Source organism: Thalassophryne amazonica, chromosome 18 (assembly GCF_902500255.1).
Source record: "Thalassophryne amazonica chromosome 18, fThaAma1.1, whole genome shotgun sequence".
NCBI classification, from domain to species: Eukaryota; Metazoa; Chordata; class Actinopteri; order Batrachoidiformes; family Batrachoididae; genus Thalassophryne; species Thalassophryne amazonica.
Genome location: NC_047120.1, coordinates 21524621 through 21547577, shown reverse-complemented (window position 1 = coordinate 21547577; position 22957 = coordinate 21524621). Strand labels below are relative to the sequence as shown.

The 22957-nt window shown below is 43.1% G+C and overlaps 1 protein-coding gene across 1 annotated transcript in view; it reads left to right on the top strand.

Annotated features, from left to right (window-relative positions):
* The first annotated feature begins 3127 nt into the window (after window positions 1–3127).
* LOC117530545 (NACHT, LRR and PYD domains-containing protein 3-like) overlaps window positions 3128–22957 on the top strand; it is a 55922-nt gene continuing 36092 nt past the window's right edge. Inside the window, exons 1-3 of the mRNA XM_034193440.1 lie at window positions 3128–3225; window positions 7407–7523; window positions 11771–11887. Coding sequence (XP_034049331.1) covers window positions 3143–3225; window positions 7407–7523; window positions 11771–11887 — 317 coding nt within the window. The 5' untranslated portion in view covers window positions 3128–3142. The remainder of the gene's footprint in view (window positions 3226–7406; window positions 7524–11770; window positions 11888–22957) is intronic.

The following is a 22957-nucleotide window of genomic DNA, read 5'->3' as shown; positions in this document are numbered from 1 at the left end:
GAACACCCAGTTCACATTCTTCACTGCAGTGGAAGCTGATTAAACGACTAACATAACAGCTCAATATAATAAGGTGTGAGGGACACCACATTTACTGACTGTACTAATGTTAGTCACAAAACCTAACGCACCTCAGGAAGTGTGCTGACGAGCGTGAGACCTCACCCCCTCCTCTTTCACAGACCATGCATCAAACCTGGTACGGTCTCTGCATCCATGATGATGAGATGGCTCTCGAGACGACGATCTCACCCGTCTGGTCACAAGGTCGAGTCTCTGGCAAATACACACTGTGTACTCCAGACTTAAATGCAACCATGCTCCAATCCATGTAGATGCACCACAGCTGTGAGTCCTGACGAGCTGCACATGACCAGCCTCGGGTGATCAGGGTGAGGTCCTGATAGCTCAGCCACACAGCCACTCAGTCCTGAACGCAAACCACCTAGAAGGAAAAACAACAGACAGAAAACAGAAACAAAAGGCAGCCAGGCCCCCCAGCCATACAACAAGATGGCTGTCATTACATCATCAATAAATGCACAAGTTTATGTTGATATTTTGGACAATTGAAAGGATGTTTGGGGATGATGAAATCATTTTTCAAGATGATAATGCATCTTGCCATAGAGCAAAAACTGTGAAAACATTCCTTGCAAAAAGACACATAGGGTCAATGTCATGGCATAGGGTCAATGTCAACGAGCAGATCTGATTTGATGCAGGTGTTAGTTTGGGGGATGAAAATTTACAGGGTGATTCCATAATTTATTCCTCAGAATTGAGTGATTCCATATTTTTTTCCTCTGCTTGGTCTAAAAAAGTAACCGTTACTGACTGTCACAATCTTTTTTTCTTGATTTCTTATAGTGTTTCTTAATGCCAGAAAGTTGCTATTGTGTGGGCCGCCAGAAGAGGAGGTACTGCTGGCCCACCACCAGAGGCCGCCCTGCCTGAAGTGCGGGCTTCAGGCACGAGAGGGCGCTGCCGCCACGGACACAGCCGGGGGTGACAGCTGTCACTCATTATCTCATGACAGCTGTCACCCATCTACACTTCATCATACTACTCCATAAAACCCGGACGTCATCTCCACCTCTTTGCCGAGATATCATCTACCTGTGAAGGTAATATTCTCTGCTGTGTCTGAACTTAACACTGACTTTATAGTCTGAACTTCTTTGCAGCCGTTTTCCTGTGGGTGCTGCCTTATCTGTGGGATTGGCGTTTTGGTGTGATCAGCGACGGCTTCGCTTCACACTCCAACCAGATAAGTGGTTAACAGGAGCTGCACGAGTGTGTGATTAGAGGTGGAGGTGACTTTCCACCTTCTGACTGTTTTTGTTACTGGGTGTGCACACACCCACATCTCACTGTTTGTGCTCCTCACCAGCAGTACCAGATCCGACAGTCGGGGACGGTGATCACCTGGGAATTTGGGACTTGGCGGCTCCAGTATTCACCAGGTTCGGTGGCTGCGGAAATCATGTGGTTCCGGCTCTTCTCAGGACAGACGTCTTCTATCCTCGAGCCTGCCCACACGTCACCTTTGTGTATTGACTGCTATCATATTCTGAGATTGTCTGTATAGTCGTTGTGCACATTCACAACATTAAATTGTTACCTTTTGGCTCATCTATTAACCGTTCATTTGCGCCCCCTGTTGTGGGTCCGTGTCACTACACTTTCCCCATCAGTTGCCATTTGAAATAACTTTAGTTTTGTGTCATGTCTGTGATCTGCTTTTTTTCTACAAAATTAAACAACTGCATGAACATCATCCGAGGCCAGTGATTCCATAATTTTTGCCAGGGGTTGTAGATCGTGGGTACAAATGGCCGAAATGGCCTTCCTTAGGAGGGTGGCTGGTGTTTCCCTTAGGGAGGTGTTCCAGGCACGTCCTTCTGGGAGAAGACCCCGGGGAAGACCCAGGACTAGGTAGAGAGATTATATCTCTACACTGGCCTGGGAATGCCTCGTGATACCCCAGTCAAAGGTAGCCCGGAAAAGAGAGGTCTGGGGTCCCCTGCTGGAGCTGTTGCCCTGCGACCCAATCTTGGATAAGTGGTTCAACCGATGAGATAATAAATCCTCTTGCTCACAATGGAGGCACTTAGTTAGCTCATGCTAACACTAAGCTGTTAGCATTAGCATTATGCCATGCTAAGGAGTTTTCCACAGACTGTCTGTCTGTCCTGGACAAAGTCTGCGTGACATCACCTGAACGTTTTGACTCCCATGTCTGGGCGTCACCAATTTGATGGCCCCTCCTACAGTGATTCATGATGAACTCATTAATGCATAAAGAGGCGGAGTGTGGGTGCCTCAGTGTGTGATGAACACGCCCCTCTCTTTGAGTCCAGACCAGTTAAGCTAACAGGCTATCCTGGGTTCAGGTCTTTGTTAAATCATATTTTCAGACTGTGTGGTGTTCTCCTCTCAGTTTATCTGTTGTGGATGTTTAAAGTTTTCTCATTGATCATGCATTAAGTGGAGCTAATGGGTGATGCTAATGACTGCTGCTAAAGGAGCTAAAATACTCCAAACAACAGACACAGCAACAACACAACAGTTAGCAGATGCATCCAGCAGACACTGAGCTAAAGACGCTACGAGAGCTGTCACTCAAAGAGACCACACCCCTAAAATTTACAGAACTTTATGGCTTACATATCTTAAACTAAAAAGTTAGATAAAAATTCACCCCGTCCAGTTGTCGTGGAGGAAACAATGCATAGAGACCAAAACTGTTTTTGTACCAGGCTGTGGACATGCTTATTTCTGCTCTAAAGTTGGACATTTTAACATGGACTTGAAGGGGAACCTGCTTGCTTTTGCAGCCTCAAGTGGACAGTGGAGGAACTGTTAGGGAGGTGAAACAGTGAGGGTCAGTGTCTCTGCTTGGACTAAATCTCTGTCCTTCTCCTCCTGGTGCACGTAGCAGACTACAGAGACAAACACTGTTACTCTGCTATTCTGTGGTTCTGCTGCCTAAATCTGACAAAAATTAAATCTTCCCACAGATTGAATTTTTTCTTGAATTCAAAGGTTTTCTGTCAGCAGAGTTTGTCATGTGACAGAGGAATGCTGTGAAATCCTGTGTGACATCACGTTGTGTCTGTGTGAAGGTGTGGACTCTGCTATGGATCAGTGTGCGGACACCCAGGACAGACCCACGAAAACCGGTCTGTGTGGGGACCCTGAGATCCAGATCAAAGCTCAGAGGTGAGACCAGGATCTGAAACTGTAACTGTTGACCAGGTCAGAGGTCAGTGCTCACATCGCCGCACCGTCATTGTTCATGTTCAGCGAAAGGGGTCGATACAGGATCACGGTATTATGGAAGTACTGGCATGAGACATCCGGTACACGTAATCCGGTCCTCATATGTTCAGTATGTGGGCGGTGGATGTTAGTCTGCTGTTTGTGCAGCAGCTTGGAGATGACAATGCAGTTTGTGTCATCTCGCTGTGTCTCACAGCGCAGTGGAAATGCAGTAAACAAGAGCAGCACATCTGTGATTAGTTTTACAAACACATTCACACTTTTTTTCTGGGTGCATCCTCTGTCCATGCTAGCATGGCTACAAATAGAGAACACTCGGTGAGTTTACATTCACACTGAGAGATTCTGAACAAACCAGACTTATTTCTAATTCATTAATTATGGTGTAGATTTTGAGGTGGTGGTACCATATCGCCCTCTAGTGACCAGCTACCACTGCTTTCAAACATTATTTATAACCATGTTTTCTGATCTTTACTTGTGTTTGTTCTGTTTTTCGGTCAGACTCCATCAGAGTCAAGACTGGTCTGGAGCTGGACCCAGTTGTGTGTCCCTGAAAAGTGACTGGTCCATTGGTAGTCTTCCTGATTTTAAAGGACGTGGACCCTCTGCTGGACAGACGTGAGCTCTGACTGACACTAACATGTTTCTGTCTTTATGATGTCTCTATGATCTGGTGAATCTCAGTCTGTGGTGAGGCTCCACGTTGTTTCTCAATGTGCATCACTGGACGTCCAATCATTACCTCCGTCAAGGAGGTTATGTTTTCGGTCACGTTTGTTTGTTTGTCTGTCTGTCTGTTTGTCAGCAGGATAACTCAAAACGTTTTGAATGGATTTTGATGACATTTTGTGGAGTGGTTGGAAATGACAAGAGGAACAAGTGATTAAATTTTAGTGGTGATCCGGATCACGATCCGGATCCAGGAAGTTTTTTAAAGGATTCTTCACCATTGTGGGATAGGGGGAATTTTGACATTTTAGTTTCTAACTCCACAAAAACAAGGCAGAAAGGCTTGAAAAAAAAAGGTGTAACATAGTCAAATGTTCTATCAAACAACAAAGTTTGGTGATGATCGGATCCGGATTCCGGATCTGGTGATCCAGAATATGCAAAAATATAGGGAAAATAGAAAATGTGTCAGTGTGAGGTGACAAATGAAGCTAGAGATGCACAACTAACACCAAATTGTAGCTGAATCTGTACTGATTCATTAAGGTGTCATCAGATTTGATGTAGCTTCAAATGTTATGGAGCTCGATCCAGAAGAAAACCGCCATTACCAAAAAAATCATTTTTATACAATAACTTTTGAACTAATAAAGACATAAAAGTGATTGCAAGTTCTAGTGGTATGTTTTCATGGTCAATGATGTCAAATATAAAGGAAAGAAAAGTGTGTGTATCATAGTTTTGATTGTAACACTGAATTGTTGAATAGATCACTGTGCCAAGGAGGGAGTCTCTTTAGGGTCAGTGACCCTATGGCCTTGTTTAGAGAAGTGTTTCATAAATGTTAAAAAATTCATATATTTGCAGTTTAGTTGAATAATAAATTGAATTTTGTCTCTTATTTGTTTTTGTCTATAAGCACATGCAATATTAATATCAGTGCTCAGATGACAGTAGCTTCTGGGAAAGGTGCAAGTTGCAATAAACAGTGATGCCAAGCGCTAAGGATACATGCTATCCAGTCACAGCAGATGAAACTTTTTTTTTACTACTGAGCAAACATCATTGTTAGACTTTCTTAGGTTCAGTGATTCCACGGTGTGTAGATGTTATGGCGTCAGTGACCCCATGGCCTTGGCGCAGGTTTGCACTCTCTGAGTGCTTCTAGTTTGTACATGATATCAATACATTTGTGTGCTTAATACCACTTTTATAAAAAAAATTAAATATCTACCTAAATTGTAGTGTGTGGCGTTGGTGTGTAACTGAGCTTTTTAATACTTCAGTTTTACTGCTAAATGTGTGTTGTAGTTGTATGTTTTGGGTTTTTTGTGCACATTTTCATCTGTTTTTGTGTTTGTTTGTTGTTGTTTTTGCATTTATTCCAAATTGACATCACATCCCACCTGTTTTTTATAAGACTAAGAAACCCCAAACCCTTAATTTTCACCCTCATCTGCATAGTTCTAGTGACCTAATTTTAAAGCTATAACCCCAAACAGACCAGTCATGCCTGAGCTTAGACATTATAAAAAAATAAAAGCTGATCCCTCTGTGTCCTGTGGAGGGTGCTGCAGGAGCATGGGATGGAGCAATGATGACCAATGGTGAGCACAGCTAACCCAAAGTTAGCTTCGATAACCATTAATCTGCTAACTGAAAAGTTAACTTTTATAACGCTAAACCGATTTTATAACGCTAAAACATTTAGTGGAAGTTACAGATAACCGACAACTTTTAGTATTGATTTGGTCAGGGCTACATCAGATTACACTGTCGGTTTCTGATAAACCAGTTTCACTTTAAGCGCCGCAGGGGCTGCTGGGTAAATTCAAAGATCAAGTCATTCCCAGGATCACAAACACAATAAGAACACACAAAAAATAAATGAATAAAAAAATAAAACCCCGAACACTGTCATCATCTTTCAAAAACAGTAAATCACAGTATTAGAAGTCACATCTTTACATTATCACATTATCTCAGGATTATATACACTGTCATTTACTGACTAAAACCTGCTGCATTTTTCACACGCATTGAACCCTGCAGCTTGTACAACTGATATACGTCCATTAATGCATTGATTGGCAGAGTACAAGACACGTAGTAAATATAAATTCTTAACTGTTAAAGTGGGATTCATTGCATTTTGAAGAAATATAATCCACATAAAGCATCGTAATTATCCAAAATGGTGTCTAAATGGTGAACAAAAGTCCCTCTGTACACAGCTGCGCCGTCAGATCTCCTCTCTCCACCGGGTCTTGGCGATGAAATTATCCCATCAGCCACAAAGAAATAAAATAAAATAATGTTAAAATTAGTCTGTTTTGCCTCTGTGTAGAGCGGACGGTAACACTGTAATGTCCAAAGTGAACCTGAACTACAGTCCCCACAGTGCTCCCTGCGTCGACCCGCCAATCACATCTTGCACTTAATGATAATGTCATTAGCCAGCAACAGCCAGTCTGCCACAAACACACAACAGACAGGGACTAAAATGTTTGATTTTAGGGTTTACAAATGTTTTTGATCGTTAAACGTTGCTCACTTTGCCAGCAAAAAAAAAAAAAAAAAAATGTTAGCGGACTGAAAGTTTGCAGAAGCCGTTGAAGCTGATGAAGCCGTTGAAGTTGTCCATCTGCGTCCTGCTAACCAATTGCTTGTTGTAAATTCAGCCTGCAAGACTTTGATTCAAAGCTTTTATTAAAAGCTTCAGATATTCCAGAGTGCATGGTGCTAAAATCAGTGCTTTGAATTGCAATGTCATGTTATGTTACTTGATATTTCACGTTACCAGTGGATAACTAAGTATTGTAACTTAGTTAGTCTGCAATGGCCTTCTTGTTTTCAATTCTACTAACAAAAAGCTTCAACTGAAATCTTCAAACCGCACTTTGAGGATTCCAAAGAGTGCTTTGTGCTGATCTTTGCTTCAAATGATGTCATGTGATGATCACAAAACCACAAAGTAAGACAAAAGTAGTAGCTTGAATACTTTTTCCGTCCAGAGTGGCGTCGGTGAGTGAAACTCTTGCGCTACATGTGAGTGATTTGTCCAGTAAAATTTAGACAAACAAACATGAAAATATTTCTGTCAGAGCTGCATCCCTGAGGGAAAGACTGAAAATCAAATCAAAACTCAGCCTCAAGTCACATGATTATGGACAGTCAGAAACATTTCAGACTTTTAATGAGCAGCGACACAAACAGGAAGTGGACTTTACTCTCACAGAAATTAAAAAACTGAAGTGGTGTTGGAACACATTTAAATTCACACTGACAGACTGACTGAACAAACCAGATTTATTTCTAATTCATTAATTATGTTGTAGATTTTCTTTTAACTCAGTATTTTGAGGGGGCGGTGCCATAGTGCCCTCTAGTGGTCAGCCACTGCTTTCAAACATTATTGATGATCCTGTTTTATGATCTTTGTGTGTCAGGATCCATCAGAGTCCAGACTGGTCTGGACCTGAACCCAGCTGTGTGTCCCTGAAAAGTGACTGGTCCATGAGTATTCCTCCTGAATTTAAAGGACATGGACCCTCTGCTGGACAGACGTGAGCTCTGACACTAACATGTTTCTGTCTTTTTGATGTCTCTGTGATCTGGTGAATCTCAGTCTGTGGTGCGGCTCCATGTTGTTTCTCATTGTGTATCATTGTACGTCCAGTAATCGATGCATATCATGATATCAATACATTTATCTGCTTAATACCGCTTTTATAAATTTTACTGAACTATCTGCATAAATTGTAGTGTGTGGTGTTGGTGTGTAACTGAGCTTTTTAATGCTTCACCTATACTGCTAAATGTGTTGTAGTAGTTTGTTTTGTTTTTCTTTTGCACATTTTCACTTTCGTAGCCTTCATCCCAAATTGATATAACACCCCACATTTGTTTGATAAGACTACGATCCCCAAGAACCTTAATTTTCACCCTCATTTTCATAGTTCTAGTAACCTCATTTTGAAGCTATAACCCCAAACAGATCCAGTTATGCCCAAGCTTAGACATTGCTTATATAAAAAAAGCTGATCCATCTGTGTCCTGTGGAGGGTGCTGCAGGACCATGGGGCACCAGAGCCGCTGCACAACATGATTCATAACTTTATTTACATCAGTTATGAATAAATACAAACACTATGGCACTCTATGGTAAATCTGTGTGGAGTAGATAGTTCTCAAAAACTGAGTGACTGTGCAAGAAGGAGAAGAGTGGAGAAGGCCACCAAGACACCCAGACAACCCAGAAGAAGTTATAGGCTTCTTCTCTGGCTGTGATTGGAGAAATTGTGCATGGTGCATGTTTTGCATTTTGTATTCCCAGTTATACATCTTCATGATGAAGTGGCACAGAGGAGGGTTAAAAAGAAGACCTGAAAGTTCAGTTACAATGTGCCAGAAGATGCATCTGATATGCAAGCCCAGATTTAATTTTTTGGTGAAAGAAAAATTCTTTCACTCAATAACCACTCAGCTGGAGCATAGGTGGTTGGAATTTGCAAGTGTTGCGAGGCCAGACTTACCAACATGGGACGTTTGAACTGGTGAGGCTTCTAGTAGACAAGAATGTCTGAAGATCAGAGCTGCAGAGGCTCACTGAGAAAGCAGGATGTTCTAACAAAGAAATTCTATTTGTGTATGTCTGTCCTTTGTCTTGGTTATTCATAAGAAAATGTTCAATCAATTCATAGTTAAAGAAGTCGTGGGGGAGGCTTGGAGGGGCATTTGTGGCATTGTTCTGCAACAGGTGTTAATGTTCATGAATGTAAGGGCCCCTTCACACATAACACATTGAGGCTGAATGGTGCACGAAGGAGGATTTGAATGGCACTTGTGAAAAATCAGAGCGGCACTCAAATGCCTCATACAGCAGTCGCCACATCCATTTGGGCACAGCACATGCACTCTGCAATTGCATGCTGCTTCCACTGGAAACCCATTCCAACGGCGGGCAAGATGAGGTCGCACTGCCATCTGATCATGCTCGCAACATTCGCATGTCGAACGCAGGTCACGCATTTTGTGCTGTGGCTGCAAAATCATTGGCCATGTCAAAAACCCTGGCCGAATGGCACGATCGAGGCAGCCTTCACACCAGTGGCCAAATGACGGCGAATGCCAGGCGAGTGGCCATTCGACCCACTCTCTGTCGGTGTAGGCAGAAGTCCAGGTGCCACCCACAACCATCCAACACCACTCGCAGGGTACTTAGAAAAGGCGGGGCCATTCACGCAATCAACACAAAAGTAGAGAGCAGGCAGACCACTTTTGAGCTGGCTGTGCAAATGGCTCCACATTTTCTAAGTGCCCTGCGAGTGTGCCGTTACCGAGCAACACGAATGGCATGTGAGTGTGCTGTTGCCCCCCCAGCAACACAAATGGCATGCGAGTGTGCGGTGTGTGTTCTCCGCAACACAGATGGCATGTTGTGAGTGTGCACCCCCACCCACATTACGAGCCTATAGTCAAGGTGCGGTTGAGGTTGCGAAGGCTCCAATGGTGGCTGCAGTGCGGTGTGATCACTGTCAGCTCAGTGTGCACAGCTGGATATCTGTCATGTCCATGATGGAACAGCTGACAGCTGTGGAACACTATGGTGTATCCCAATCCCACATCACCACAACAAAGATAAAAATAAAAACCCAACTCGGCTGCGTGTCACAGCACCAGTGCGCCATCTGATCAGACCTGCACGTCACATGACACATGATCACTGCGTCCACATGGTCCGTCCATCATGTGACAGCTTGACTTACAGCCTCCAAAAGATCAGCGTAGGCAGCTCAAGTGCCCCACAGCCTGGAACCGTGAGCCCATTTATGTGAGAGTGTTGCTGCAATGGAAAGGTGGGCGTGTCGCTTGTCGATGATGTGATGTCCATATCACACATGCACACACCCACTACAGTTATGCATTTGGTTGACATATAATCATGGATTGGCTGTCATTTGAAATCAAGAAGACATGGAGCTGATCATGGCCCACAGCCAGTGACTGCATTCCTCGGCTGTTTGCGCTGCTCCAGCTGAGCGCCGCGTCAGCGCAACACAATGCTGGGGAACACATATTGTCACATGTGCTCCAACCCCCTATGTGCAGTGCACAGAGGTGTAAGAGTGCGTGCAAACGATGGCAACATGGGGAAAAATAAAAACAAAAGCTCATGCTCAATGCACGGTGATGAGCATGCAGTCAAAGCTGCACCTAACCGCTGTGCCATCACTGCGCCGTGCAGGATATCACCTCTCAACATGCTACTGTAATGCGTGTGTATCAGCGGGCTGTCCTCACATAGTAATAAATAAAAACACATATTACCTTTGCAACGTGGTCACCAGCGCCTCAGTGTGCACTGAACACCATCAGCCAGGCTGCCGCATGTGAAAATATTCAACTGATCATGTAAACAGCCGGCGAGCCAAGTCTCACATGCACCATGTGTGTGATTGTATCACACCTCTCACGTGCTTGCACTATGTTTATGAGCATGCTCATGAGCGTGCACAAAAATGTCACAGCTGGTTTGTTCACGCCTGTCCGACCGTTTGTCCCTCCTGACAGCGGCTGGAATTTTTCACGTTTCGCTAATTCATTTTTTTTTTCCTTTTTTGGCCACTTTCTGCTTTTTTTGTTTTGCCAACTTCATGTCATTTATGAAGGGGCTCTAAGATGTGGTTGTAAGTTGGAGGCTTCATGCATTCCTATTAGGATTATAATAAGTGTTTACAATTGGTCTGCCATACAGTATGACCAGTGTGACCAGTGAAATGTCACACAATCTCCTTGCATATTGTTGGTAGTAATGGAAAGGAAATCTTCTGAACAACTTTGTTGTTGAACTATTTAAGATAATTTTGTTTTACGGTAACCTTGACATAATTCTCACAATTACAATTTATTTCTCCAAAGATTACAATTAAATTATGATTACAATTATCTGTTTTGTTTGCTAGTTAAAATGAGAGATTTCATTAGATTACATGAAAAAATGTCATGATTATAATCGAGTATGACAGCCCAGTCTCACTTTTTTTTTTGGTGCTCCCGTGATGAAATGAGTCAAATTTTTGTGACGGCGTTTTTTTTAAGTCACTATTCCTAACCCTACTCCTACCCCTGACCCTAACCTTAACCAAAACCTAATCTTACTCTTTCCCCCCACACTAACCATAACCACCCCCGACTCCCCCACTTCACTTTTAATTTTGTGCAGCCATCACGGAATGAATTAGAATGAATTTGTGCTGCCGTGACGAAAATGAGGCACTTTTCGTCACAATATCATGAACCAATAGATTAATGTATATTTCGTGCTGCTGAATCACGACTTGCCGTGAGACCAGGATGAGTATGATTACAGATTGTGATTACCCCATGTCTGATGTGTGAGTGATTTGTCCAATAAGATTTAGATTAAAAACAAACATGAAAAACTTTCCATCAGAGCTGCGTCCCCAAGGGAATGAATGAAGAAGAACTCAACCTCAAATCACATGATTATGGACAGTCGGAAACATTTCAGACTTTTCATGACCGGCAACACAAACAGGAAGTGCACTTGACTCTCACTGAAATGAAAAACTGAAATGGTGTCGGAACACATTTAAATTCACACTGACAGACTCTGAACAAACCAGACTTATTTGTAATTTCTTAATTATGTTGTAGATTTTCTTTTAATTCAGTGTTTTGAGGGGGTGGTGCCATATCACCCTCTAGTGATCAGCTGCCACTGCTTTCAAACATTATTGATGATCCTGTTTTCTGACCTTTAATTGTGTTTGTGCTGTTTTTCTGTCAGGATCCATCAGAGTCCAGAATTGTCTGGACCTGGACCCAGCTGTGTGTCCCTGAACAGTGACTGGTCCATGAGTATTCCTCCTGAATTTAAACGATGTGGACCCTCTGCTGGACAGATGTGAGACACTAGCATGTCTTTATGATATCTCTGTGATCTGGTGAATCTCAGTCACATTTAGTCACATCCCTCATGATGCAAAGCAAGGTGGGGTGTTGCTCTTATTTATAAATCTAGGTTTAGTTTAATAGCTATTGGGGGTCACAAATATAACTTGTTTGAACATTTGATTCTCCACTCTGCCCATGATGCTACATATTGCCAAGGTCAGAAGAATAAAAATCAGCCGTATTACCTTGCCATTGTATATAGGCATCCTGGCCCATACTCTGAAGTCTTAGATTAATTTGTTGAGTTCAACTCTAACTTGTCGACTAGTGCAGATAACATTCTGATTATTGGTGACTTCAACATTTATATAAATAAGCCTTCTAATTTCCTCTGCAAATCATTTATGTAAACTGTGGATGCATTAGGATTCCAGCAATGCATTCAGGATTTGACGCACATTAGTGGAAATACCTTGAATTTGGTTCTTGCACGTGGTATTGCTGTCACAAATATTGACACCATGCCTCTTGCATCGGCGGCAACGCATCAAGTCCTCAGCTATGACTGAACTTGAAGCTAGATGCCAAATCAGTAGACATTCTTGTGGATAGTTTAAACTCGGCGCTCAAAACTACACTCGACATGATTCCGCCACCTATATTAAAACCATGCTCCCCCAAAACACAGTCACCTTGGTTCAGTGAATACTTGTATGACCTCAAGCATAAGCCTAGAGGTCTATAATGGAAATGGCATAGTTCAAAATTAGAAGTATTCCACCTCGCATGGCGTGATACTATCTTAGACTATAAGCATGCACTACTGGCTACAAAGCGGGCCTATTACTCTGATTTCATCAACAAAAACAAGCATAACTTAAAGTTCTTGTTCGACACAGTGGTAACACTTATACATGGGCAACCACCTGTACTCATTCTGTTTTTACAGCACAAGATTTCTTGGATTACTTTGAGAAGACAATAGACAGCTTTAGGTTAAACATATCCCAGCACGCCTTAACCCAGCCACTACACCCTGCTATTGAGGTGGATGCCATTACTGAGGTATTTCCTAGATTTACAGAATTTAATAGTATCTCATTAGGCATGCCAGCAAAACTCATAATGTCTCCAAAAAGCAGAACCTGCTTATTTGATCCTATACCAGCAAAACTGTTTAAGGACCTGTGGCACATTCTTGGGCCGACTGTGCTGGAAATGATTAATCTCTCATTAACCTCTGGATCTGTTTCTAAATGTTTCAAATCTGCAGTGATGAAACTATTAACTTAAGAAACCTAATCGAGACCCTAGTGTATTGAAAACTATAGGTTTATATAAAATCTATCAATTTGCTCTAAAATTCTGGAACAGGTGGTTTCACGGCAGCTCATGGACCACCTTACTGAGAATAATCTTTCTGAGCCACTGCAGTCTGCTTTCAGAAAATATCATTCCACAGAGACAGCTCTCACTATAGTGGTGAATGATCTTCTGCTTGCAATAGATATGGTTCTGGTGCTGTTAAATCTTAGTGCTGCATTTGATATCGTGGATCATCATAGTCTACTCAATAGGATGGAGAATCATTTTGGGATTATTGGGAATGCCCTTGCATTTTTGACATCATACCTGACCAGTCGTTCTCCCTATATTTTGTACAATAGCACTACCTCTAATCTTAGCGACATGAAATTTGGGGTTCCACAGGGGTCTGTCTTAGGCTCCCTGCTTTTCTCCCTTTATCTAGCACTCCTTGGGCACATATTGCGGTGTTTTTGGATTACCTTTCATTGCTATGTTGATGATACTCAGTTATACATGCCGATAACTGCTGGTAATCTCATCCACATAAAATTCTTAGAAGATTGCCTTGCATCAGTGAAAAGCTGGATGTCTAGCAACTTCCTACTTTTAAACTCTGACAACACTGAAATGATGGTTCTTGGTCCAGTGAGACATCGGCAGCAGTTTAACCAGCTAACGCTTAGCTTAGGCTCGTGATCACACTGATAGAGTGAGGAACCTTGGGATAATTTTTTAATCCTACATTGTCCTTTGACCTTGACATTAATGATATTACAAGAACTGCTTTCTTCCACCTGCGAAATATAGCGAAGATTCCTCCCATTCTGTCTATGGCTGATGCTGAGACCCTGATTCATGCATTTGTCTCTTCTAGATTGGACTACTACAATGTTCTATTTTCTGGTTTACCGCAGTCCAGCATTAGGGGTCTCCAACTGGTTCAAAATGCTGCTGCCAAACTTTTGACAGGAAGCAGAAAGTTTGACCATATTACACCCATTTTGGCATCTCTTCACTGGCTTCCTGAGATCAGATTTTAAGGTTCACATACTAACTTATAAAACTCTTCACGGACTGGCACCTTCCTACTTAGCTGACCTAATTAAACCCTACGTACTGGCCCAGGCTCTGTTCTCAGGGTGCAGGGCTACTTTGTGTCCCTGGGGTGGATAAAAAGTCTGCGGGTCACAGAGCTTTCTCTTATTGTGCCCCTGTTCTGTGGAATGATCTTCATGCATCAACAAAACAGTCAGATTCTGTAGAGACTTTCATGTCCAGACTTAAGATGCACTTATTTTCCCTTTCGTATATCTAGCATACCGGCATAGTATGTTACTATGCTTTTTACTCTTTTAAATTCATTTTTTTAGGAAACGGAGTGAGCTGTGGCCTCAACTATATCTAATGTCTGGGTCTTTTCGTGAAGCTTAGGGATCGTGGCCGGCAATCACCTTAGTATTTCTTCTGTTTTTGTTGTTGCTTAATGCTGACAAATTATACTGTATTTGTTGTTTTTCCAATGCCTGATTCCATTTTTTCTCTCTGTTTGAGGTGCGATGGTATGGATAAACCCACAGAACAGTTAGTTGGACCCAAAATGCAGGAAACAGGCCAAAGTACAAAAATATAATGATTTATTGATATGTATGGTAATAGTTTAAACCAGGAAGCCAGTCACTGGAGGAAGGAGAGACCGCTGGAGCACACGGGGGGGCAGGAACGTCACACCCAAACACAGATTGTCCAGAACCAGCTCAAAACAGGACCAGCTGGCTCAGTTAAGCTGATGGAACCAGGAGCACTGAGGACGCAAGAGACACAGAGTTAGTTTACAACGTCAAAACATGGGACGAAAAAATGCTGCAGAGACGAGGCCGAAGAAACCTGGAGGCAACTGTAGTTTCCGGCGTGTGAGAGCGTGAAGAGAAGCAGAATTTGTACAGGAGGTTGATGAGTGTGAACAGGTGAATCCAATCAGTTCCACAGGTGGCTCCAGCAGACACAGGAAGGGAAGGGGAGTGAAGCAGATCCAGCAGCAAGGTGCAGAAAACAAACGCAGCACAATAGGACTCCCCTTCAAAGGGAGCCTCCAGGCAACCTACCAGGTTGAACCGGATGAGCCCGATAGAAGTCAGAGATGAGGGAGGGGTCCAAAATAAGGCCCCCCGAGACCCAGGAACGCTCCTCAGTGCCATACCCCTCCCAGTCCACCAGATACTGGAAGCCCCGGTGATGAACGTCGAGGATGTGGCTCACTGTCCAGGCCGGATGGCCACCCACAGTCCGGGCGGAAGGAGGGGTAATGGCAGGCAGACACAAGGTGCTGGAACAGACTGGTTTAAGACAAAACACGTGGAAGACAGGATGGATCCTGAGGGTCCGAGGCAATTTGAGCCTAACAGCTGCAGGGTTGACAATCTTATCGACAACAAACGGACCCAGGAATCGAGGAGCCAGCTTCTTGGTGGCTGCCTTAAGAGGCACATCCTTGGCAGATAACCAAACCTTCTGGCCAGGATGGTAGTGGGGGGCCAGGACACGATGCCGGTCTGCATGGTGAATTGTCCTCTCCCTCGTCCGGAGAAGTGCAGAGCGGGCGGTCCGCCAGACTCGCTGACAATGCCGCAGATGGACCTGGACTGAAGGCACTGAGAGGTTTAATTCCTGAGCAGGGAACAGAGGCAGTTGATAACCCACAGAGCACTCAAAAGGCGTCAGGCCAGTGGCGAGCTCACCTGGGAATTATGGGCATATTCCACCCATGGTAGGTGAGTACTCCAGGAAGATGGGTGGGAAGATGTGACACAGTGAAGGGCGACTTCCAATTCTTGATTAGCCCGCGCCACCTGCCCGTTGGTCTGGAGATGGAATCCAGATGAGAGACTGACCGAAGCCCCCAAGGCTGTGCAGAAGGCCTTCCAGACCTGAGATGTGAACTGAGGAATGACCTGACACGATGTCCAGGGGAATGTCATGCAGCCGGAACACATGGTGGACCAGGAGGCTTGCAGTCTCCAGTGCCGAGGGTAACTTGGGCAGGGCCAGGACGTGTGCTGCCTTTGAAAACCGGTCCAGGATGGTGAGGTTGACTGTATTTCCACTTGAGGGAGGCAATCCAGTTATGAAATCCAGGCAGATGTGGGACCATGGTCAACCAGGTGTGGGAAGCGGACGCAGACGACCAGAAGCTGTTGGTGAGAAGATTTATTTCGGGCGCAGATGGTGCAGGCATTGATAAACTCATGGGTGTCAGCTTGGAGAGATGGCCACCCGAAATGCTGCTGAACAAGCTGTATGGTTCTATGAATGCCGGGATGACAGGAGAATTTGGAGGAATGAACAAATTGTAGAACATCAGATCTGGCTGAGGGAGGCACAAACAGGCGACCGGGAGGTCCCCCTCCAGGGTCAGGATGAGTTCTCTGGGCCTCCCGGATGACTCGCTCGATGTCCCAGGAGAGGGCGCCTACCACCATGTGGCTGGGAAGGATGCAGTCTGGTGTAGGGGAGTAGTCCAAGGGAGCGAACAGGCGAGACAAGGCACCGGGTTTGACATTTTTGGAACCAGGTCTGTGGGTGAGGGTGAAGTTAAATCAACCAAAGAATAAAGACCACCTGGCCTGGCTGGAATTGAGTCTCTTGGCATTTTGAATGTAAGCCAGGTTTTTATGATCAGTCCAAACAACAAATGGAATTGACGTACCTTTCTGCCAGTGTCTCCACTCCTCCAGCGCCTCCTTCACAGCCAAGAGTTCCCAGTCATCAACATCGTAGTTGCACTCAGCGGGAGAGAGCCACCGGGAAAAAAAAGCACATGGGTGCAATAGATCGTCGCCCTCAGCCCGCTGGGAAAGAACGGCCCCGATCCCGATGTTGGAGGCGTCGAACTCCACGACGAACTGGCGGTCTGGATCGGGTTGAATGAGGACAGGAGCAGTGTTAACCTATGTTTAAGGGAGTGAAAGGCTTGTTCGGCTTCAGTGGACCAATGATAACTGGACTTGGAAGAAGTGAGTTTATGAGAGGGGCAGCTACTTGACTAAAGTTACGTATGAAACGACGGGAAAAATTAGCAAATCCTAGGAACTGTTGTAGTTGTTTGCGATTGGAGGGAGTTGGCCATTTCACTACGGCTGAGACTTTGGCTGGATCTGGTCTAATCTGATTGAGTTCAAATATGAACCCTAGGAATGACACAGAGGTCTGATGGAAGGCACATTTCTCGGCTTTGACAAAGAGGCTATTCTCAAGGAGGCGTTTTAACACTAGACGGACATGTTTGGATGTGTTCTGGCAGGTTCTTAGAAAAGATCATGTCATCTAAGTAGACAAAAACAAAAAGATTGAGAAAATTACAGAGGACATCAGTGGTGCAAGGTGCAAAAAACAAAGGCAGCACAACATGCGGCTCCATCCAGAGATGGAGTGGTGTCAACTTCTGCAGCCTTGCTGTCCTGTGTGCCGGCAAAATTTCCTGTATATTTGTTTTATAAATTGTTTTATCAATTGTGTTGGAAGCATGACCCAAGCAGGGGGTCACTCCTTTGAGTCTAGTCTGCTTCAGGTTTCTTCCTCAAATTATCAGAGGGGGTTTTTCCTTACCACTGTCGCCTGTGTGCTTGCTCTGGGGGTTGGTAAGGTTTGACCTTACTTGTGTGAAGCACCTTGAGGCAACGTTGTGATTTGGTGCTATATAAATGAAAATAAATTGAAAATTAAATTGAGAATTGCGGTGCGGCTCCATATTGTTTCTTAATGTGCGTCATTGTACGTACAACTGTGACACAGGACTGTCTGTAAAAACGAAGGGTGGTGGAATCTGTTTTTATATCAACAGTGGCTGGTGTAATGACATGACAGTGATCCAGCAGCACTGCTCTCCTGATATGGAAACTTTTTTATTAACTGAAAACTGTTCTACTCACCCTGTGAATTCTCCTTACATTCTGGTTGGTGTTTAAATCCCACCGCCAGCTAATGTGCAAGAGGCACAACGCACGCTCATCGACCAGATACAATACTTGATGTGGAGCAGACTAATCCGGAATCTTTGATTATTTCAATTACAATTTATTTCATTTATATAGTGCTAAATCACAACAAAGTTGCCTCAAGGTGCTTCACGCAAGTAAGGTCTAACCTTACCAACCCTTAGAGCAAGCACATAGGTGACAGTGGTAAGGAAAAATTCCCTCTGATGATTTGATGAAAAAACCTCAAGCAGACCAGACTCAAAGGGGTGACCCTCTGCTCTGCTTGTCCTGGGCGACTTCAACAAAGGTAATCTCTCCCACAAACAAATACAGACACCTTATTAAATGACCAACCAGAGAGGACAGAATTTTGAATCACTGTTACACAAGTATAAACAATGCTTATCATGCGGTCCTCTGTGCAACTCTGGGCCACTCTGACCATGTCATGGTTCACCTTATTCCTACCTACAGGCAGAAGCTAAAGCTCTGCAAACTTTTAGTGAGGACATCAAAGCAGTGGAGCAGTGAGGCTGTGGAGGATCTTCAGGCATGTTTTGAAAAAACAGACTGGGATGTGTACAAGACTACCACCAACAGTCTGAATGAGTACACAGATGCTGTGACTTCATATGTCAACTTCTGTGAGGACTGCTCCATACCATCACGCACCATGGTGAGGTATAACAACGACAAACCCTGGTTCAGTCCTAAACTCAGACAGTTTAGGATGCAGAAGGAGGAGGATTTCAAGAGCAGGGACAAGGTCAAGTTTAAAGAGTCAAAGTACAGGTTTGGGAAGGTGGTCAGGGAAGCTAAATGGCTGTACTCTGAGAAAATCCAACATCAGTTCTCAGCCAGTGACTCCACTTCTGTCTGGAAAGGTCTCAGACAAATCATCACCAACAAACCAAACCTCCCCCACTCTGCCAAGGACCCTCATTTTAGCAAACCAACTGAATGAATTTTACTGAAGATTTGAGAGACAATGGGACTGTCCTGCAACCATTCCCAACGACAAACATCAGCTCCAACCCACCAGCACATCCTCCCCACCACACCTCTCGCCATTCATGAGAGGGATGTCAACAGACTCTTCAAGAAACAGGACCCACACAAAGTAGCCGGTGTCCCGACGAGATTATTTACCCGTCGACAGGATCTCCACTGCGCAACTGTGCATGCGCAGTTCTCTCTACCCCAGACGTTAACACCTCCCCCGTCGAGTTTATCTACCTCTCTTCACTACACAACTACACATGCGCATCTCAGTGTCGAGGTGAGCTACCCATCATCTCACAACAATATTCTAATTTAAAGACAGCGAGTGTACATGCAAGTCTTCACTTTTTTAAAATTGATAGACACATTACTGTATTTTTATGTAAAGACAAAACTTACGTGGGTTTGCTACTTTTCTTCGGTGGGTGAGCTCAACTTGACGCATGCGCAGTTGTGCGGTGGAGCTCATCTTGACGGGACACGGTCACTCGTAGAGGTGATCTCCAGTACTGAAGAAAACCTGTGTAAGTTTTGTTTTTACATAAAAATACAGGAACAAGTTTCTTTTTGATTTTAAAAAGTAAAGACTTGCATGTAAATGCTGTCTTTAAAGAAAAATATTGTCGTTAGATGACGGGAAGTTCAGCTCGACGGGGAGCTCATCTCGACACACGTAACTGTCAATTTGTGCTACAGGGAGATCAACTTGATGGGGGTAAACATACGTATAGTCAGGGGGCCAATTCTGAAAAGTGCTTCCGTTAAGACTTTTGCGGACATGTCAGGGTACAAGATGACAACCTATTTTTTTAGTCAGAAGGGACACACAGGTGAAATTCTAGAGTGGTTGTCAGGCTGAAAAAATGTTTTTGTGACTTTTAGGAGATATTTTAGGGGGAAAAAAATTGTTATTTTGTGTAACACGACATAACTACAGAAAATGGTGATTATCTCAGGAACTGCAAGGGCCACAGACAAAAACTTGGTATAAAATGAAAGCTGACACTTCTGGGATGTCAGTAGAAGTGTCAGCATGTACATACCTATTACACTCTAGGAGAAAATGGAGCTTGAACATGTAAAAATCCATCTCAGCCTAAAGTGTACCACTTTATAAAGTTAATATCAGCTTGAAAACACAAGATACAGTCCAACAATTATATCAAAGGATCAGAGCGGTTTCATCAAAGCTAGACACCTTCTTTAATATAAGAAGATTACTGAATATTATTTATACAAAAAATGTGGAGAACCACAGAGCAGAATTGCTACTTTCTCTTGATGCAGAGAAGGCCTTTGACAGGGTCGAGTGGGATTATCTCTTCTCGGCCCTGTCAAAGTTTGGATTCGGCCCCAAATTTATATCTCTAGTAAAACTGTTATATATTCAACCCCAGGCATCAGTGCAGATCAATAGCATAAGCTCAAACTTTTTTCCCCTAGGCCGCTCTACTAGACAAGTGTGCCCCCTATCTCCAATGTTGTTCGCGATAGTGATAGAGCCCCTTTCTATTGCTTTGAGAGCTGCTGACGGATACTCTGGAATTTTCAGAGGTAATATGGAACACAAGGTATCACTGTACGCTGACGACCTCTTATTATATATATCAAATGGGAAGGAATCTCTACCAGTTATACTATCAATATTGCAAAATTTTGGTATATCTGGCTATAAAATAAATTTTTCTAAAAGTGTGTTATTCCCAATTAAGGGAATGGACCAGCAACATTCCAGCTTCATAAATTCATACCCATTCACAGTTTCTAACAAATTTAATATCTAGGAATCATTATCACACAAGATTTTTCTAATCTTTTTAAACATAATATATCAAGTTTGCTTGAGCGAATCAAATCAGATTTTGACAGATGGGTTAACCTTCCAGTTTCTTTAGCAGGACAAATAAATGTTGTGAGGATGAGTGTTTTACCAAAATTTCTATTTGTATTTCAATGTTTACCGATTTTCATTTCAAAAACATTCTTCAAAAAAATTAGATGGCTTGATTTCTCAATTCATTTGGAACAAGAAGACTCCTAGAATCAAGAAATCTTTTCTGCAGAGACCAAAAATACTCGGGGGCATGGGGTTGCCTTGCTTTCAGTTATATTATTGAGCTTGTAATATTCAATCTTTGTCTTTTTGCTGTGGTGGGCCGGGGGTCGACTGGGTTGAGATGGAAAATCATAGCTGTCACCCATCTTCACTGTGGGCACTGGTCTATTCTTCTGTTAAGACATCTATTCCGAAAGTGAACAATGTAGTTGTTAATCATTCAGTAAAAATTTGGCGCCAGCTTAGGAGACACCTCGGTTGGAAGTTGAGTTCAGTGCTCGCTCCAATAATGGGTAATCATGAGTTTGCTCCAGGGCTTATAGGTACATCTTTTAAGCAATGGGAAACTAAAGGGATACACTGTGTTCGTGACCTTTTTATACAAGGCACTTTTGCTAATTTTGATCAACTAAAAGAGAAGTATAACATTAACAGGGGAGATTTCTTTAAATTTTTACAAGTTCGCAGCTTTGTGAAGGAGATGTTTCCCTCTTTTCCCGGTCGACCCCCTGAATACGAGTTGAACTCAATTATTTTAAATGACCCACTGACAAAGGGCTCAATTTCTAAGGTCTATAATGATCTGTCAGATATGGAATATCTGCCCTCTCTAGGCCACCTGAAGGAAGGTTGGCAAAAGGACCTTGGAGTAAACATATCGGACTCCCAATGGAACAAGGCTCAGGATAATGTCCACTCATCTTCAATCTGCGCTCGACACGGATTATTGCAATTTAAAGTTTTGCATAGACTTCATCTGTCCAAGCAACGTTTGACTAAAATGTTTCCTGGGACAGACCCATCATGTGACCGTTGTGGCCAGAGTCCGGCCTCATTGGCTCATACCTTTTGGAGCTGTCCAAACATCTACAACTACTGGACAATGGTATTTCAGATGCTCTCTGAGGTTTTCCATATACGTTTAGTCCCAGACCCGGTTTTTGCCTTATTTGGTGTTGCCCCAATTACAACTAACCTTTTAATTAAACAAAAAACTATAATAAAATTTGTGGTGCTTCTGGCTAAAAGATTAATACTGTTGAATTGGAAGCAAAAGAACCCACCCTCCTTTAATAATTTATTACTGGATATAATGAAACATGAACAATTGGAAAATATTAAATTTGAGCTGAAAGGCAAGGTGGACACATTCTACGGGATATGGCAACTGTTCCTAGATTACTTTAACAGGTAAAGTGAATCATACTTGTGATAGGTGACCCGCCCCCACTCTCATTCTTTCTTTCTTTCTCTTTTTCTTCTCTTCTTTCTCCTTTCTCAACTCTCTGTATTTTTTGTATTTGTTCCTAATTTTGTATGTATCAAAAAAGAAAAAAACCTTAATAAAGAGATTTAAAAAAAAAGAAAACACAAGATACAAACTAAAAACCTCTACAAATCAGTACCCCCATCTACAACCCCTGGCAAAAACTATGGAATCACCGGCCTCGGAGGATGTTCATTCAGTTGTTTAATTTTGTAGAAAAAAAGCAGATCACAGACATGACACAAAACTAAAGTCATTTCAAATGGCAACTTTCTGGCTTTAAGAAACACTATAAGAAATCAAGAAAAAAAGATTGTGGCAGTCAGTAATGGTTACTTTTTTAGACCAAGCAGAGGAAAAAAATATGGAATCACTCAATTCTGAGGAAAAAATTATGGAATCACCCTGTAAATTTTCATTCCCAAAACTAACACCTGCATCATATCAGATCTGCTCATTAGTCTGCATCTAAAA